General features: G+C 39.0%; 1 protein-coding gene across 4 annotated transcripts in view; it reads left to right on the plus strand.

Moving 5' to 3' along the window:
- ryr3 (ryanodine receptor 3) overlaps positions 1–18862 on the plus strand; it is a 57779-nt gene that overhangs the window by 25021 nt on the left and 13896 nt on the right. For all 4 annotated transcript variants that reach the window (XM_077710657.1, XM_077710653.1, XM_077710654.1 and 1 more), the window contains exons 23-76: positions 154–237; positions 354–513; positions 621–765; positions 1181–1386; positions 1727–1901; positions 2205–2413; positions 2566–2729; positions 2883–2931; positions 3248–3408; positions 3589–3751; positions 3991–4077; positions 4268–4494; positions 4897–5109; positions 5182–5773; positions 5910–6110; positions 6619–6721; positions 6896–7030; positions 7456–7729; positions 7814–7928; positions 8022–8154; positions 8514–8617; positions 9192–9327; positions 9546–9729; positions 10257–10359; positions 10443–10563; positions 10969–11138; positions 11389–11609; positions 12005–12095; positions 12173–12313; positions 12613–12776; positions 12985–13063; positions 13136–13225; positions 13288–13431; positions 13583–13645; positions 13766–13841; positions 13926–14049; positions 14159–14274; positions 14349–14416; positions 14702–14823; positions 14949–14998; positions 15163–15223; positions 15310–15548; positions 15661–15742; positions 16186–16316; positions 16425–16543; positions 16619–16817; positions 16912–17006; positions 17118–17263; positions 17394–17481; positions 17570–17662; positions 17846–18013; positions 18103–18162; positions 18232–18366; positions 18729–18841. In XM_077710657.1, coding sequence (XP_077566783.1) covers positions 154–237; positions 354–513; positions 621–765; positions 1181–1386; positions 1727–1901; positions 2205–2413; positions 2566–2729; positions 2883–2931; positions 3248–3408; positions 3589–3751; positions 3991–4077; positions 4268–4494; positions 4897–5109; positions 5182–5773; positions 5910–6110; positions 6619–6721; positions 6896–7030; positions 7456–7729; positions 7814–7928; positions 8022–8154; positions 8514–8617; positions 9192–9327; positions 9546–9729; positions 10257–10359; positions 10443–10563; positions 10969–11138; positions 11389–11609; positions 12005–12095; positions 12173–12313; positions 12613–12776; positions 12985–13063; positions 13136–13225; positions 13288–13431; positions 13583–13645; positions 13766–13841; positions 13926–14049; positions 14159–14274; positions 14349–14416; positions 14702–14823; positions 14949–14998; positions 15163–15223; positions 15310–15548; positions 15661–15742; positions 16186–16316; positions 16425–16543; positions 16619–16817; positions 16912–17006; positions 17118–17263; positions 17394–17481; positions 17570–17662; positions 17846–18013; positions 18103–18162; positions 18232–18366; positions 18729–18841 — 7692 coding nt within the window. The remainder of the gene's footprint in view (positions 1–153; positions 238–353; positions 514–620; positions 766–1180; positions 1387–1726; positions 1902–2204; positions 2414–2565; positions 2730–2882; positions 2932–3247; positions 3409–3588; positions 3752–3990; positions 4078–4267; positions 4495–4896; positions 5110–5181; positions 5774–5909; positions 6111–6618; positions 6722–6895; positions 7031–7455; positions 7730–7813; positions 7929–8021; positions 8155–8513; positions 8618–9191; positions 9328–9545; positions 9730–10256; positions 10360–10442; positions 10564–10968; positions 11139–11388; positions 11610–12004; positions 12096–12172; positions 12314–12612; positions 12777–12984; positions 13064–13135; positions 13226–13287; positions 13432–13582; positions 13646–13765; positions 13842–13925; positions 14050–14158; positions 14275–14348; positions 14417–14701; positions 14824–14948; positions 14999–15162; positions 15224–15309; positions 15549–15660; positions 15743–16185; positions 16317–16424; positions 16544–16618; positions 16818–16911; positions 17007–17117; positions 17264–17393; positions 17482–17569; positions 17663–17845; positions 18014–18102; positions 18163–18231; positions 18367–18728; positions 18842–18862) is intronic.

The following is an 18862-nucleotide window of genomic DNA, read 5'->3' on the forward strand; positions in this document are numbered from 1 at the left end:
TCGTATCGTTTTATATGGAGATGGAGTGAATTGTGGCTAATACATTAAATAATATTGACAAATGCATTATTACTATGACTGTTGGTTTAATGGTATTCATTTTTTTATTCAATTTACTTTACTATGTTAGACTTAATGTCTTCTTGTCTTCAGGACCCTCATGGCTCTTGGCTGTCATGTTGCTCAGGTCAATATTCATGCAGAGGATGATCTGAAGAAAATCAAACTTCCCAAAGAGTAAGTTATTTTTAACTTTTCTGTGCTCAAAATTTTGATTATGAGGTAAAATGTTAAATGGATGGCCTAAAGTTTGAACTATACAATCATGTTTTTCAAATGTGTTTTGCTTCTAGCTATATGATGTCCAATGGATATAAACCTGCTCCTCTAGACCTTTCTGATGTGAAAATGACTGCAGGTCAGGAGGTTCTTGTTGATAAGCTTGCAGAAAATGCACATAATGTTTGGGCTAAAGACAGAATCAAGCAAGGCTGGACGTATGGAATCCAGCAGGTAGCAATCTGTTTTCTCCCCAATTATGTCTTCTTGTTATTGAGTAGATAATGACACAAGCTTTTCACTCTTCTACTGGACGAATAACCAATAATTGTTTGTTGCAGGACTTAAAGATAAGACGCAATCCTCGCCTGGTGCCATATGCTTTTCTTGATGAACGCACTAAGAAGTCTAACAGAGATAGTTTGAGGGAGGCCATCAGGACAATGGTTGGCTATGGATATGAAATCGACCCTTCAGACCAGGAGGGTGAGATACTTTAGCCTTAATGATAATTGCAATCAATTTTTGGCCTAGTGAAACAATACCCACATATACAAATGTACATACTTGTCTCTTTTTGGTGTTAGGAGACTGTCTTGGTAACATTCTAATATATCAATGCAAAAAAACCATTAACAATGGCAGAAAATAAAATTAAAAGTAAAATACTGATACAGAAAGATGTTTTATAACATGTTACATTATTCAATAGAGTATTTAATGAGCTTTGACATCCTAGAAAGTCAGCACATTCAGCCCTAGAGCAAATTGGTATTGATTTTTTTTTGCATCAATATTTGTGGGCATTATTTTTGTACTGATTATGGTAATACATTTTAAATCTTGACTGTTTTATGCGTATTCACAAAGCTAATGAAGTCCTTTAAATGTCTCTCTCCAGCTGTCCATGTAGCGGATAATCAGAGCATCGAGACTCTGCGTTTTTTCCGTGTGGAGCAAACGTATGCGGTAAAAACGGGAAAGTGGTACTTTGAGTTTGATGCCCTGACTGGAGGTGATATGATGGTTGGCTGGGCAAGACCTGGATGTAGACCTGAGGTGGAGTTGGGAACAGATGACCAGGCCTTCGTCTTTGATGGCTTTAGGGTACTAAACACATTATTATTTAATGTTTTTTTTTGGTCTATATGTCACACCTGAGTAAAAGTCACACTAACCAAAGAATAAACAAAGAAGAGGAAAAACAAAGAGCTGAAACAGGCTAAATAGGCATCTGTTATGTAACATTTTAGATAACTTATAGACTAAAACAAACAATGTCACTGGTTCTTGGTGGTCAGAGAGAAAAAAAAATACTATATAAGTTGCACTTGAGTATTATTCACAGGCCCAGCCAACCTATGAATAAAAGTGAGACCTATAGTCCGGAAAATACGGTACCCATTGTACACACACAATGACAGTAAACTTTGTTTCTTTTATCAAGGGTCGACGGTTACATGCGGGTAGCCGCTACTTTGGGCATCCCTGGAAAAAAGGAGACGTGGTGGGATGCATGATCAACATGGAGGACAAATCGATGATTTTTACTCTGAATGGCGAGCTCCTGATTACTAACAAAGGCTCAGAGCTTTGCTTCACCGACTTTGAGACAGAAGATGGTAAGGGCTCAACATTTGAACCAACTTTAGCCTGTGTGAATACATCATTTATCCATTGTGGATTCTTACTATAAAAAAAAGGTTAACCAAAGATTAGGTAAAAGTAGGTCAGTCAGCATTGTTTTTCAAGGAAGACTCCTCTCAGTTATTTGATTAATTCCTTTCTTGGTCATTAGATAATACATTTGAAAATGTGCAATAATAAGTAATGTAAGTATGATGGATGATAATCTAGATTTTCAATGGTTTCAAATGTATGCTTCTTTTAAGATTAGCTGATAAATGTATATTCTCTCTCCTTAGGTTTCATCCCAGTGTGTAGCGTAGGCATGTCTCAGGTTGGAGTCATGAATCTTGGGAAGGATGCCAACACCTTCAAGTACTACACTATGTGTGGTCTCCAGGAAGGTTTTGAGCCTTTTGCGGTCAATATGAATCGAGAGATCACTATGTGGTTTAGCAAACGCCTTCCTACTTTTGTCAATGTACCCAAGGATCACAGAGATATTGAGGTAAATGTATTGCCATTGTTATTTAACGAAAATAAAAAAGATAAAGGTTCTTGTTAGGTTACATATTTCAGAATACAGTAGCTACTGGGTATATGTTGGCAAAAAAGTATGTATTTGCTCAAATTGTGGTTCCTCATTTGGTCTGTCTTCAGGTGACTAGGATTGACGCGACAGTGGACAGTCCCCCCTGCCTAAAGGTCACCCACAAGACATGTGGCACACAGAACAGCAACAATGATATGATTTATTGCCGATTGAGCATGCCTGTGGAGTTCTTCTCTGCCGATACGCTCATTGAGGAATCATATAAACTCGGGTGAGATGTCTTTGCTAGATTTGAAGTGCAAAATTCCCCTTTTGAACTGAATCACTTATATTTCCCCTGGTAATATCAGATTGATAAATGTGATCACTCTGTTTTCATTTGCACTCATTTGCTCTTCTGGTTTAAATAATTTGTTCTCTGCAGTCATCCTCAAAAAGAAGATGGCGCTATGAACTACGAAAGCATCACAACGGTAAATCGAATACACTAATAAGTTGAAATTGAATTTTAAAATAATTGCTTATAGGTGATCAATATACTGTTATGGTAATATACTTTAGATATGTAAATACTTGTGTAAAATACTGGGAAACATGGGTGATTGGGAAAGAAAACCCTGATTCAGATTAAACTATAAAGAATTTTGCAATAGCACAATTTTAAGAGAACATTGCTTAGTCTTTAGTCAGATGTTCAATTGCCAATACTTTACAAATTCTGCATGGGTGTAAAAACTATGGGAAACAAATATAATTTATTTTTCTCTGTGGTATGTGTGTGTGTGACAGTATTACCACTCAGTGCGAGTGTTTGCTGGGCAAGATCCTGCGCTTGTGTGGGTGGGCTGGGTCACGCCAGACTATCATTACTATTCCAAGAACTTCAGCCTGAATAAGACAAGAACAGTTACGGTCACTCTTGGAGATGAGAGAGGCCGGGTCCATGAGAGGCAAGTAACCAGGTTAACATATATTGTGTCAAGGAATCATGACAACGAATTGGAGGGGAAAAATACAAATAAAGGGAAAGAAGATAGAAAAGGAGATCTATTCTTGTCTGTGTACATTCTAGAATAGCTACACCATGCAAGCGTGTGAAATTTCTAATCTATTCTTGCTATTGCCATCAGTGTCCAGAGAAGTAATTGCTACATGGTGTGTGGCGCGGAGGCAGTCGGACCGACATCATCCAATCGCTCCAATACTGATGTGGAGATTGGCTGTCTGACTGACCTAGCGACTGGCCTTATCACCTTCACTGCCAATGGCGAGGAGCTGTCTACCATTTATCAGGTAATTAATAGTCCACCACAGAAAAGTAAATAACTATATTTTTGGTAGTATATGGTATGTTGTGTCTTTATACATTTTGTCCATTCACTGCTCTGCATTGGATATAATATGTGTGTGCAGTGAGAAAGATCTATTGCCTATGTTGAATATACAAAGTATTTTAGTGGAGGCAATGTAAACCTATTGTAGTGAGCAAAAAAGTAAACTACTTTCTCTATGAATGCTTCTATAATTTCCAGGTGGAGCCCAATACCAAACTGTTCCCTGCTGTATTTGTACGGCCCACCAGCGTGAACCTCTTTCAGTTTGAATTTGTCAAGATTAAGGTTTGTAATTCATTGACACTTACTAAAAATAAGTAAATGTATATATGTTAAACCGTACTTATAGTATGGTCAGTAGAACGTACGCAATCAAAGCATTTATTGTAGGATTTATTTTTAATGATAGCTCACTGAGTCTTATGAAATGGGATCGACCAGAAGAAAAAAAATAGACTTCTCTATTTTATTCCAGGACGCCATGCCCATCTCCTCTGCTATATTTAAGAGTGAACACAGGAACCCTGTGCCTCAGTGCCCGCCACGACTAGATGTGCAGACTATTGTGGCAGTGATGTGGAGCCGCATGCCAAACACTTTCCTCAGTGTGGAGACCGCTCGAGTCAGCGAAAGGCACGGCTGGGTGGTCCAGTGCTTGGAACCGCTGCAGATGATGGCTGTGCATATACCTGAGGAAAATAGGTGAATACTAGTATTCATATCCTGTTATTGTACTTATAGTGTGGTGTTCACAAGTGAATCATGAAGTAGTACACAAACAGGTGACTGGTTTTATTGGTCAGTCAGCACCATGGACAGAGGTTACATCTCACAGGTGTGACTGCTGTCCATGGTGCTGACTGTCCAGTAAAACAATGCTTTATGATTAAACCTTTTTTTAAACCACAATTAAACTAAATTTGTCCAACTTTTATGATTAGTCCCTGGCATAAGGGACACGGATTGGCGTGTAAACTCTCAAGCACACTTTATTGTGGCAATACCCACTGGTTTATTATTATGGCAAGACAGTGACAGGTTTTCTGTTATGGTTCTGAGGCAACAGTTGTAGGAATGCTGCTTTATGCGCTTATCTTTTCCTAGGTGTTTGGACATCCTGGAATTATCAGAACATGAAGACTTGAAGAAGTTCCATTATCACACTCTCAAGTTATACTGTGCTCTCTGCGCCCTCGGTAACACTCGTGTAGCGCACGCGCTCTGCAGCCACTTGGACCAGTCGCAGCTCCTCTACACCATTGACAACCAGTATTTCTCTGGCATGCTCAGAGAAGGCTTCTACAATGTGCTCATAAGGTTTGTTAGCTCATGAGCCTATTGTGTCATCTCATCAGACAACAGCACTGATTCTTAAACTCTCGCTTCCAGCATCCATCTTGAGACGTCAAAGGAGGCTCGTCTTATGATGAACAACGAGTTTATCATTCCAGTGACAGATGAGACACGCTCAATCAAACTGTTCCCCGACGAGTCTAAAAAGCACTCGCTACCTGGCGTAAGCCTGAGTACAAGCCTGAAGCCACGGGTCAACTTCTCCCCCGCCTGTATTATCAGCACCAAGCGGCAGCAGTATCTCCACAGCCCACAGATCCCGCTAGGCATCCTAAAAGAGAAGGCCATTAGCATGCTCACTGAAGCAGTGCAGGGTGGCGGCATCCATATAAGAGATCCAGTGGGTGGGAGTGTGGAGTACCAGTTTGTCCCTATCCTCAAGCTGATTGGAACCCTGTTAATAATGGGTGTCTTAAATAGCGAGGAGGTGAGATTGATTCTCCTCCTCATTGATCCCGATGTCTTCGGGGAGGGGGAGCATGCCAAGGGGGACCAAGTGTCAGTTTCACGGGAGGATAGCAAGAATGAACTGAAGGTAATGGAGTCGGGAGAAGAGGAGGCAAAGGAGAGCAAGGCGGCAGTCCGGGGGCTTCTGGAGAAATCTTTGCCCGAGTCTGTCAAACGACAGGTGAGGAAATTCTTCACATAAATGTGCATGCATTGTCAAAATTAAGTTCTACACAATTAAATAGTAAAATATCTTGTTTTGGGTAGTGCTTAGTGCCATAGTAGTTTCTAAATGTTTTCCTTTTTTTTTTTTGCAGATGTGCGAGCTACTGCATTACTTTTGTGACTGCGAGCTAAAGCACCGCATTGAGTCCATTGTCTCCTTCTCTGACAACTTTGTTTCCAAGCTGCAGTACAATCAGAAGTTCCGCTACAATGAGCTCATGCTGGCGCTTAACATGTCTGCCGCCGTCACAGCCAAAAAGACGAAGGAGTTCCGCTCACCTCCTCAAGAGCAGGTAACATGACGTAAGAGTTTTTGAAGTGAACGGTGAGGTATGTTGAATTTTTCTGATGTAAGAAAATCTTGTATATGTCAGACTATATTAAATTTGATGAAATGACTGAGAATATTAAGCATTAGATGCATAGTGTAAACATGAAGCCAAGACATCATTTCTATTCCCAGAGAATGTCAGACTAAATTAAATTTGTTTGGTTGACTTAGATCAAATGATGGTGGAATTGTAAACAATAAATGCATAGTGTAAATAGGAAGTACAATTTTTTAATGAAAAATAATTTTATATATAAAAATATTATTATTCAAATGATTTATTTAAGATTAAGTTGAACATTGTTTTTAATGGATTAAATCAACTAAGCAGGTATGATGATGATGATCTAAATAAAAAAAGATACTATACTAACAGTAATATCAGCCACTTTGCATTTAAATTGTATTTTCTTTCAGTTATGATATTTTTTGACATTTTTTCTCTCTCTTTTTTTTCTTCTTGCCTTTAGATCAACATCCTGTTGAACTTCACCACAGGCGACGATTGCCCCTGCCCTGAGGACCTCCAAGAAGAACTCAATGGCTTCCATGAAGAACTGCAGCTGCACTGTGGTGAGTCCCGTGCTTCGACTTGTAACACCATATGTGATGTTACCAAACTGACTGATGAATAGGAAACATGCTTGCTTTAAAACCTAATGCTCTTTTAAAATCAAATACTCCACATTCTTTTCCCGATTCTGTTAAAATTAAGCCGAAATCACTGAAATCGCCTTCTACTTGCAGGAATTCCAGTGGAGGAGGATGAGGAAGAGCAGGATACATCAATTAAAGGCCGTCTCCTGGCCTTGCTATACAAGATCAAGGGTCCGCCTCAGAAGACCGAGGAAGAACCGGAAGAGAAAGAACAAGCTCCCCCGAGTGAGTCATTCTTGTGTTTTAATCTAAGTACTCTATTTAAGTAACCAATGTTTCTAGCAAATTTTAAAAAGATGTAGCTAGGCACTTCCATAATGCATTCCTCTGCTAAAAAATTACTATACCTATGTGCTGGGTTCTGAATAAAAGATGACTAATGGACATCTTGTGGATGACTGATATTAATTTTAATGCAGACTCGAGCATCTGCTGTGAATGATTGAAAGAGTCAAAAATAGAAAGGATAAAAAGATGACTCAGTGACTACTTTTACATGTTTTAAATTGGATTGTGATCATTGAGGTATTAATCATGATGTTCTGCTAGTAAGTGACTAATGTGACATCACCCAATTAGCATTATTTATGATTCACTCCTGATTGGCTTTTGGGTTCCATAAGAAGTTCTGTTCTTTTTCTTTTCCTCAGCCAATCTAAAGGAGCTTATTTCCCAGACTATTACTACCTGGGCTCAGGAGACCCACATGCAGGATCCCGAGCTGGTTCGGGTGATGTTTAGTCTGCTTAGGAGGCAGTACGATGGCATTGGGGAACTGCTGCGGGCCATGAAGAAGTCTTACACCATCAGTGCCGCATCTGTGCAGGATGCAATTAACCTGCTGGCCTCACTTGGTCAGATCCGGTCTCTGCTTTCAGTGCGCATGGGAATGGAGGAGGAAAAACTAATGATTGATGGACTTGGGTAGGATGTGTTTTCCTGACTTGATTGGCAGAGTGATGTGCGTAGGCATCTTGGTCTGACCTTCTAAAATCATTTTGTCTTTAGGGACATTATGAACAATAAGGTTTTCTACCAGCATCCAAACCTCATGCGAGTGTTGGGTATGCATGAGACCGTAATGCAAGTTATGGTCAACGTTTTGGGAGGAGACAAGTCACAGGTTGGTTACAGGAGCATTTGAAAATATACTTTTTTTGCCTCCCAGTTTGATCTCATCGCTCTAAAATTGTTAATTCTTCTTCTTCGTTTACAGGAAATTGCCTTCCCCAAAATGGTTGCAAGTTGTTGTCGCTTTTTGTGCTATTTCTGCCGCATTAGCCGTCAGAACCAGAAAGCCATGTTTGACCATCTAAGCTACTTGCTGGAGAATAGCAGCGTCGGTTTGGGTATGTAATGATGGAAGGATATTAAGTAAGTTAGAATTTTAGTTGGTCATTTGCTGGGTAAAAAAATGTAAAGAAACAGCACATATTTGTTTTATAATATCATATACCCTACTCCTTAGTGAATGGCCATTCGATAATAATAACAATTCATTTTAAAAGCTATTATCTTGAAGGATTGCCACTGATAAAAAGCATATAACATGCTGTGACTTTATTAAGGGTAACTAATGGGTCAGAGTAATGCTGGTATCTTTTGCTTCTTATCATTTAAAACTACAGTAACGGCAATGCTCTCAAGTTTTCCTCAATACATTAAACAGAGTGCTTATTTAGATTGTAAACTTTTCTTTTGCTTATAGCTTCTGAAGCAATGCGGGGCTCCACTCCACTGGATGTTGCTGCCTCATCAGTGATGGACAACAATGGCCTCGCTCTTGCCCTGGAGGAACCCGATCTTGAAAAGGTTAGCTTTTTGCTAAGATTAAAAACCAAGTAAATTAGAGCAGTGTTAAAAATGAGAACCGTCCACAAACACAGATCACATAAAGTTCTCTCAATTTTAATAGAAAGGGGATAGAAATACCATGTATATATTTCCTTACAACCTATACATTAACTATTTAATTAGGAGAAAAAAACATTTTATACAGTGCTCCTAAAAAGGCTTTAAAATGTCTCATAGAACAAAGTTTTGAAAATATATTGACTCTGACACAAGAAAATGCACACTGTTCTAATGTTCAGCCTTCTCCTGTCAGATTAGAATGAGCCATAGGAGGCGCCTTATGCATTACCATGTGATATAAATTCATAGTAAGCAAAAAGGGGCCCTGTGTTACCCGTGACTTCTCAAAGAAAAATTTAAAATGACTTTGTACTGTGAGACAATGCTTTGTCAGCAAATCCATCAACATATCTGTCAGTGACAGAGTACACTATTAAAGTATTGTAAAGTGAATCTGTGTGTTTGTGTGTGTGTGTGTGTGTGTGTGTGTGTGTGTGTGTGTGTGTGTGTGTGTGTGTGTGTGTGTGTGTAGGTTGTGACATACCTCGCTGGATGTGGTCTTCAGAGTTGTGCCATGCTGGTTGCCAAGGGTTACCCTGATCTGGGATGGAACCCTATTGAAGGAGAGCGTTACCTGTCCTTCTTGAGGTTTGCTGTCTTTTGCAATGGTGAGTGTATGACAAGTATTATTTAAGAAGGACATATTTGTTAACTTTCATAGAAAAGCTATGTACCATATATAGTATTTCAATTGTGGTGTGTCTCAACAATTATTAACACTTTGGACAATATTTAATTGTCATAATTGTGTGAAGATTAACAGATATTTGTACGCACGTTCACATTTTTTATTCACCTTTGATACTATTGTGGATTTTTGTGACAGGTGAGAGTGTAGAGGAAAACGCCAACGTGGTGGTGAAGCTGCTGATCCGACGTCCAGAGTGTTTTGGCCCTGCTTTGCGGGGTGAGGGAGGACAGGGATTGCTGGTAGCTATGAAAGAGGCCATCAAGATATCTGAGGATCCCGCCCTGGACCTGCCCAAACCCTTAGCTGCTATCTCGTCTGGGTGAGAATTCTCTTTCTAAATCAGCTATTATGCATCTGATTATGAGATGATGTTGCTTCTATAGTGACATAATGTATTGTCCATTAACATACATTTACTGATTAGTCAATAGTTGATTTTTGAGGATGACTAATAACATTTTATTCATGGACCACAACTACATAAGGTTAGCTCCTCTCTCCTATTTCATTCACAAGATCATTCATTTAAATTTTCTTTGACTTTTATTCTAGTCCGTTTTCACTCTTGGAGAATATGCAGCCATTGCAAATCTTTTCCCCTCTTTAAAATTGTATGATATTAAAACAACACTTTTTCCCCCCAGAATCCGTGAAGTTATGAAATTAGGATTACTGAAATGAAAATTTAAAAAAAAGATGTTAATAAACTCATGGAGGACTTCATTAGTTAGACAAAATTGAAATACCACACTCTATCATTTGTGACAGAATATAATTAAGGTACTGTAACTTGAGGATTTTTATTAGCCATGGAGAGTTAAGCTTCTGCATGTTTCTGTATTTCAGGTCTGGTGAGAAGGAAGAGGAAATAATCCACATGGGTAACGCCATCATGTCCTTCTACTCCGCCCTCATTGACCTACTGGGTCGTTGTGCACCCGAGATGCATGTGAGCCTAGAAATTTCCCACTTTAACTTATGAGATTCATGTGTGAAAATGACAATACCATATTGCTTATGTGTCTCTTACAGCTAATTAATGCGGGTAAAGGTGAAGCACTGCGTATTCGCGCCATTCTACGTTCCCTGGTTCCCACCACAGACTTGGTTGGTGTCATCAGCATACCTCTTACCAAGCCTACAGTCAATAAAGGTGATTTCATTGATTGCTTGAAGTCAGAACTGTGTATACAGATTGCAGTGGGTTGTGTTGTGGTTGTCCCTTGCCATTAAGGTTTTTGTTTGTTTGTTTTTGAACATTCTATAACACTACATTTTTATTGAACTTGGGCAACGGTGGTTAGCACATCTGCCTCACAGTTCCTTTTATTTAACGTTTACTTGAAGTAACTTTTTGTATTACGGTGCCTGCATCACTATGAGAAGTTAATATTGAGTTTACTGTCATTCTTTGTTTTCTCAAGTTTCTTTTAATGTTATTGTTCCAAAATCGTATTTTTTATATTGATAATTTGTAGTGTTTAGGTGTCTATATTTCATGTATGTTGTGTTTTCAGTTTATTTCAAGCAGTCTTGTAAGCATGTGTTAAACTTCCAGATGGCAAAGTGACTGAACCCGATATGTCAGCCTGTTTTTGTCCGGATCACAAGGCCCCCATGGTGCTCTTCCTAGACAGAGTGTACGGCATCGAGGACCAGAGCTTCCTCCTACAGCTGTTGGAGGTCGGCTTTCTACCTGACCTCAAGATGGCTGCCTCATTAGACACGGTAAACAACCACCCAAAAATATCTGTCGTAGTACTTGTGACAGCTGGTGTGCTCATATTGGGGCAACCAAAAATTGTCATTTAAATGAATGACAACACAATGAACAGAAGGTATATCTCACCTTCAAAGAAAATGTTTTGGTTATTACATTTATTTCATTAGATAAAGTTGAGTTGTAGTTTTGGGATGTTATCTGGTGACAGAAGTAGTTTATGTAGTTGATGATTATCCATTGTTGTCTGTTCTACAGGAGGTGCTGAGTACCACAGAGACAGCACTGGCTATGAACAGGTACATCAGTTCTGCTCTGCTGCCTTTACTGACCCGCTGCGCCACCTTATTTGCCAGCACGGAGCACTACACGCAGCTGATTGACAGCACGCTTCAAACCATCTATCGCCTCTCCAAAGGACGCTCGCTCACCAAAGCACAGCGAGATGTTATTCAGGAATGCTTGCTGACTATCTGCAAGTAGGTTTGCCAAACGTCTGTTATAACGTGTTGTTTAACCAATTTTACACATTTTCCAGACTAGAAATCACAGGTTTTTTTTATACTGAGGGTGCGATAGAAGTGGGAAATTATTCACACATTATTATATGATTTTACCTTATTTTTTTCAAAAGCCCTCTATAATAAAATGTATTGAACTGCGTTGCATCATCTTAAAATATTTGCAATTACTAAACAGGGTAATGACATTTTTTACCATTGACAACAAGGCTAAAAATAATAATAACTTAATTATTGTATCTATTTTGGAATGTAATTCTTTTAACTCTGTTGCCTACCATTACACAGTACATTTTCTGCGGCTTTTTGGTGGCATATTTATCTATGCCCATTTTAACTTGATTTATGCACAGGCATCTGCGTCCCTCCATGATGCAACAGCTGCTCAGACGTCTGGTGTTTGACGTTCCCTTGCTCACGGAATACTGCTACATACCTCTGCGTGTAAGATACTGCACCCATTATGGTTCAATGATAGGCCTGCTAGAAAAGTGATATTCATTTCTTTACTTAATCTATAGCTCCTGACCAACCACTATGAACAGAACTGGAAGTATTATTGCCTTCCATCTGGGTTAAACAGCTTTGGTACAGCTTCAGAGGAGGAGCTTCTCCTCACCAAGAAACTCTTCTGGGGAATTTTTGATTCCATCTCTCAAAAGGTACAACTACATGATTGCTAAACATGATTTTTCAGATTTGTACTCAAAACACTTATCTCGGTTGCTTCTATTTGGAGATTCCCCTCAAATTTATATCTTGGATAAATCAGAGCAAGTGATGTGAAAGCGCAATTAAGTGACAGTGAGCAGTGGTGCGAAAACATGTGAATCTTTAATAAGTCTGTGAATTGCCAAACATTTCCACTTCTTGCCCTTTATCACTGTCAGAACTTAATCTATCCATCCAGCTGCTATATATAAAAATCCTGTAGAAATATGGATATTTTTTCTTTTTGTAGAAATATGATGCTGACCTTTTCAAAATGGCTAATTCCTGCCTTTGTGCCATTGCTGGAGCCTTACCACCAGACTTTGTGGATGTCAGTTTAGGAGCTAAACTTGAGAACCAAGCATCCATTGATCCACAAGGGAACTTTGACCCTAAACCCATAAATACTGCCAAGTAAGTGCCTAATTGTCAATCAATGCTTTAGGGTTGCAAAGGTAAAAAATGATCCCTACTATCAAATTAATTCAAACCTATATGTGGTAAACACCAGAAAATGGTATTTGGTATCCATTCAGAATTTGCTTGGATGACAAATGTATATTATGCTGTAAATTAGTGAATTAAATGCCCATTACATTAAAATTTCTTCATGTCTTTGCAGCATTTCCCTACCTGAAAAACTTGAGTACATTGCTAACAAATACGCAGAGCATTCCCATGACAAATGGTCATCAGAGAAGGTTTGTCACACCCAAAACATGTTCACATTTAAGGGATTCTTTATCGGGTTGTACAACATGCTGTTCCTTTAGGTGTCAGCGGGGTGGAAACATGGAGACAGTATGGATGAACACTCCAAAAAGCATCCACTTTTAAAGGCTTACAAATCTCTAAGCGAGAAGGTAAGTGTTAAAAAAAATCCTAATAATTCATTTTAATGAATGCATCCTCTTCTTCGTTTTAGGAGAAAGAAACATACCGTTGGCCGGCGAGGGAGTCGTTGAAGAGCATGGTGGCAATGGACTGGAACATTGAGAGGACCAAGGAGGGAGAGGCTATATTCCAACAACTGGAGAATGAGAAACAACATAAAATCTCAGAGTCACTGGTAGGGTTGTGCTAATAAAATACTGTAAGGTATATTTTTTGACAGACTGTTGCTTTCTTATTGAGCAAGAGACAGTATCTTCTCATCATAAGGGGATAACTCATATGATTGAACGCGTTACACATGTTTGTTGTCCATTTTTGTGATGAAGGCGGACAATTTTAATCCTGCGCCATTGGACCTGCACAATTTCACATTGTCCAGAGAGCTGCAGGTGAGTTTTGGTTCTTGAAGTCTAGAACAATGCGTATATGCACTGGAAATGTAGTCACAAAATGACATGTACAGTATTGGAAAGTCTGGTTTGTCAAAGTGACTTATTTCTGACCTATAGGGCATGGTTGAGGTCATTGCAGAGAATTATCACAACATCTGGGCTAAGAAGAAGAAAAGTGAACTCCTGAGCAAAGGTTTCAGTAATAAGATTTTTCATTCTTATGTGACCGTATATTAAGAAATAGATGTCATTATTCTGATTTTGTTATTCTCCCCAGGAGGAGGGAGCCACCCTCTGTTGGTACCTTATGATACTCTGACTGCGAAAGAGAAGTATAGAGATAGAGAAAAGGCCCAAGAGCTCTTCAAGTTTCTACAGATCAGCGGGTATTCAATAACAAGGTACCTCTCAATTACAAATCCTACTTTGGTTGAGATAATTGTTTAGCCTGAAACCCCATTGTCTGGGTAACTGGATTAAGAAAAGTGTTGTTATTGGCTCATATCACAGAGCTCTGAAAGACATGGAGGAGGATTCTTTATCCATGGAGAAGCGTTTTGCCTACAAGTTTCTCAAGAGGTTGCTGGAATGTGTCGACTCAGCCCAGGAGTTTATTGCTCACCTTGGCAAGTTTATACCATCTTAATGCCACTTATAAGTTGTGATCTGAATTAAAAAAGGAATCTCACTGTCTTTCCAGAGGCAATGGCCACGAGTGGGAAAACTGACAAATCCCCTCATGACCAAGAAATCAAGTTCTTTGCAAAGGTTTGGATTTTGTGAAATTTTACAAATGAACGAAAACAGGAAAGTTCCCAGACAAATATACTTGTTGTATCCCCTCATAGTCATTCATATAAAACAGTCCAACATGGTCTTTTAGTACTATATTTACATGCTACATTCAAATGATTTACTGAAGATATTGACATCTAAAATGAAGACTTAACATGACCTGCAATCAAACATTCATCACAACTAGAAAGATAATAAATAAATGTGCACTTTTGATATATGGTTTTCAGTGCTTTACAGTACCATGTACTTTGTCAGGTGTTGCTCCCGCTGACGGATCAGACTTTTAAAAACCACTGCCTTTACTTCCTATCTACACCCAGCAAGAATCTCAGCAGTTGTGGGTATGCCTCCAACAAAGAGAAAGAAATGGTCACCAGGTACAGTGTTACATTTTTCCCATTTCTTCTCAAATTATTGTGCATGAAAATGTCGAATTTTCTTTCTTCATACTATGCATGTGTTCAGTTCAGCTCAGTTTTGCTTATCCTGTTTTTTTTCCCAGCCTTTTCTGTAAGCTGGCAGCTCTTGTCAGACATAGAATTTCACTCTTTGGTAAGGCTGTCCTCTTTCACCTTCTTTTTCTTGCCTCTTTTAGTTATAGTCGTCCAGAATAGGATTTTTGGATAATAGAAAAAGTAACCGTAATGGTGGAACTAGAAAATGCCTCACAAGCAAAAAAGATCCCATTGCAAATTGTTTTTTTTTCCCCTTGATAGGAAGTGACTCTTCAATGATGGTCAGCTGCCTTCATATTCTCACTCACTCACTGGATACCAGGCAATTATTATCCATAAATCCCTATTGTAACTTTAGACAGGTCCATTCAAAAGTGTTTAATAACTCTACCCACCTTTTCCTCTCAGAACAGTGATGAAGTCAGGAACCGAGCTGGTAAAAGCTGGGTTTCGAGCCTTCTTTGAGAATGCAGCGGAAGACTTGGAGAAGCTTCTGGAGATGCTCAAACTTGGGAAGTTCATGCAGTCGCGTGCCCAGATGAAGAGTGTCAGTCAGAGTATTTATTACGTGACTGTGGCACTTTTGCCCATCCTCACTGCTTTATTTGATCACATCAAAACTCACAAGTTTGGAGTCAACCTGCTTTGTAAGTTTCACTTTTAATCTCCAATATTTAAGTAACTTATATTTTGTCTCCATCTTGTGATATTACGCTCTTTTTATGTAAAAAACACAATGTAGATGTATTTGTGTTACAGTGGATGACGTTCAGCTATCCTGCTACCGGATATTGACGTGTTATTATTCTCTGGGAACAGGAAAGAACATCTTTGTGGAAAGGTAGATAGAACTCATGAGCAATATGGTTGTGACTTTGAATTTGGATATAGTATTTATTTATTTTTGCATTTGCAATACTGTATATGGGTCCAGAATGGTTTATGTGCTGTAACCTTCTTTTCAAATATGGTCAGGGATATTTTTTGTAAATCTGATTAAATGCATCACGTTAACCATAAAATCTATTGAAATAGAAAAATAACAAGAATAACCATGTTTTGGGGACAAAATAATATGGTTGTATAAGATTATTGATCAAGTTTACACGAATCAATAGTCGCTATTTAGATTAATATGAATATTTTTAAATCAAGTTCCACCATTAGTTTATTTTGGGTTATTTGTAGTAGTGATGACTGCATCTAACTTCTGTCCTTATAAAGGGACTGCATCATTGTTTAACATTTCGGATGTACAAACACTATGTTGATGCTGGCTTGCAGGCATTTGCCAGCGATTGGTGAGAGCCTGGCCACTTTAGTGGGTGCCATGCCTGTAGCATTCCTGGAACCTCATCTAAACACCCACAACCCACTGTCTGTTTTCAACACCAAGACGCCACGCGAGCGGGCCAGTTAGTCTCTTCTCCTTTTATACTGTGTTATTTTCCTATATACATATATTGATTAAACAATGCATCACAGAAACATCATACTTTTAAATGATAGTCTTATTTCTGCAGTCCTAAGTATGCCGGATACAGTGGAGGAAATGTGTCCAGAGATGCCTCGTCTTGATAAGCTGCTTAAGGATGTCAACGATGTCTCGGAGACCGGCGCACGCTACAATGAGATGCCTCAGGTGATATTTGAATCTTGGGCTGTTAAAATTGGCAGTTTGGTAACTCTATCATGCATTCCTGAATATCCCCTACAGGTGATTGAGGTGATTCTACCTATGCTGTGCAACTACTTGTCTTACTGGTGGGAAAAAGGTCCAGAAAATCCTCCCCTGAGCGGTGAGTGCTGCACCATGGTGACATCTGAGCACCTCAGCATCATTCTTGGGAACATTCTGAAGATCCTCAACAACAACTTGGGCATTGACGATGCTCCGTGGATGAAACGGATTGCAGGTGAGATATTTCAGACACAAAATGGAAGGTATAAACTCTTTGAAAATATGATGAAATGGTCAGAATCTATAAAAATGCTTTGTCCTTTGTCTAGTCTACTCTCAGCCTATTATCAGTAAAGCAGGAGCTGGTCTGCTGAGAACACACTTTTTACCAACACTGAATAAACTGAAGAAGAAGACAGTGAAGGTAGAAGCAAATTCAAGTAATGGCAATATTGGTTTTTGTTTTACTTTTGCTTCAGTGCTGCCATTTTTTTTTCATTAAGTGGGGAGTGTAGAGGTAAATCATGTGTTGTAGGTTGTTTCTGAAGAGGAGTTGTTGAAAGCGGACGGCAAAAGTGACAACCAGGAGGCGGAGCTTCTCATCTTGGATGAGTTTGCTGTGCTCTGCCGAGATCTCTACGCATTCTACCCGATGCTCATTCGCTATGTAGACATCAACAGGTACAGTTAAAGATGATTTTATTCAACTCTTACAGGTTGAGTACATCTTTCTCTTGATGTTTTACCTTGCATTATTGAGTCATTGTATCAGTGACATAATAGATGTAATTCCTCTTTTGGTCTGAACCAGGTCCAGATGGCTGAAAGAACCTGACTCAGACTCCACTGAGCTTTTCAGAATGGTGGCGGATATCTTCATTCTCTGGTGCAAATCACATGTAAGTTATGTGTTTAGTAAATTTGCATACATCTAGTACAAGTAAATCCTAACAAATGTGCTTTATATTCTTTCTTTTCCACCCTTAGAATTTCAAGCGTGAAGAGCAAAACTTTGTCGTGCAGAATGAGATCAATAATTTGGGTTTCCTTACTGGAGAAGGCAAGACAAAAATGTCTAAGGTAAAATTAAGTTCTGAAAAGTTAAGCAAATGGGTAACTTGGATTAGTCATGGATTTGATCTGGTTTTAATGGGGCAAAAGTAACTGGCTTTTAAATCTTAAATGATCAGACAGAAGCTTCCCTGGGAAAGAATAAAGAGCATACTAATGAATGACCTAACGAGATGCTTTTAATCACTCTAGTCTGGCGGTGATCAAGAGAGGAAACACAAACGTCGGCGAGGAGAGTACTACTCGATCCATACCTCTTTGATTGTGGCTGCTCTGAAGAAAATGCTGCCCATCGGCCTCAACATGTGCACACCAGGGGACCAGGAGCTCATTTCTTTAGCTAAAGTCCGCTACAGTCTGGTGCGACTTGTCTCTTAACATTTAATTCTTGCCCACTTTTGAACTTGTAGAGTTTTTAAATACTAAGCTTTATTTTGTTCTGGTCTCAGAAAGATACTGATGATGAAGTGAAGGACCACTTGCGTCACAACCTTCATCTGCAGGATAAGGTTGGCTCTATGATAGCTCATCATTAAATGGTCCACTTTCACAATCTCTCAATAACTATTTTCTCGTAGTCTGATGATCCAGCAGTCCAGTGGCAGTTGAACCTGTACAAAGACATCATGATGAAGAGTGCCCAGCCAGTAAACCCTGAGGACACAGTGGACCGGGTTCAGAGTATATCAGCAGCAGTTTTCCACCTGGAACAGGTTAAAAAAAATACAACTTGATATAAAGTTCTATATAATAGAATAAAATCAATACAGGGGCATTTTTTTTCTAGTAAAGATCCCTGGCACTGTCAACAGTATTTATTTATGTTTGGTCACAACAGTAGGTTAAAAAAATATTTGGTCAATTATATAAGTTGCCTTATTTATAGTGCAATGCATTTTTTTACATGCCAAGCACAATTAATCAGCAGTTAAATTTATAGTCCATCTTTGCTGTCAAAATTGGGCTTTGCCTTATTTATGAAGATGCACCTGAGTGTAAAAGTGTTAACTATGGTTTTAACACAAAAACAAGTACTTTTCAAGTACTAATGGGTGAATGTTTTTTTCCTGTTTAGGTGGAGCAGCCTTTAAGAAATAAGAAGTGCGTGTGGCATAAGCTGCTGTCCAAACAGCGTAAACGGGCTGTGGTGGCTTGCTTTCGAATGGCACCCCTTTACAATCTCCCTAGGTAAGAATACACCTTTTTTAA

This window comes from Stigmatopora nigra, chromosome 2, assembly GCF_051989575.1.
Source record: "Stigmatopora nigra isolate UIUO_SnigA chromosome 2, RoL_Snig_1.1, whole genome shotgun sequence".
NCBI lineage: Eukaryota > Metazoa > Chordata > Actinopteri > Syngnathiformes > Syngnathidae > Stigmatopora > Stigmatopora nigra.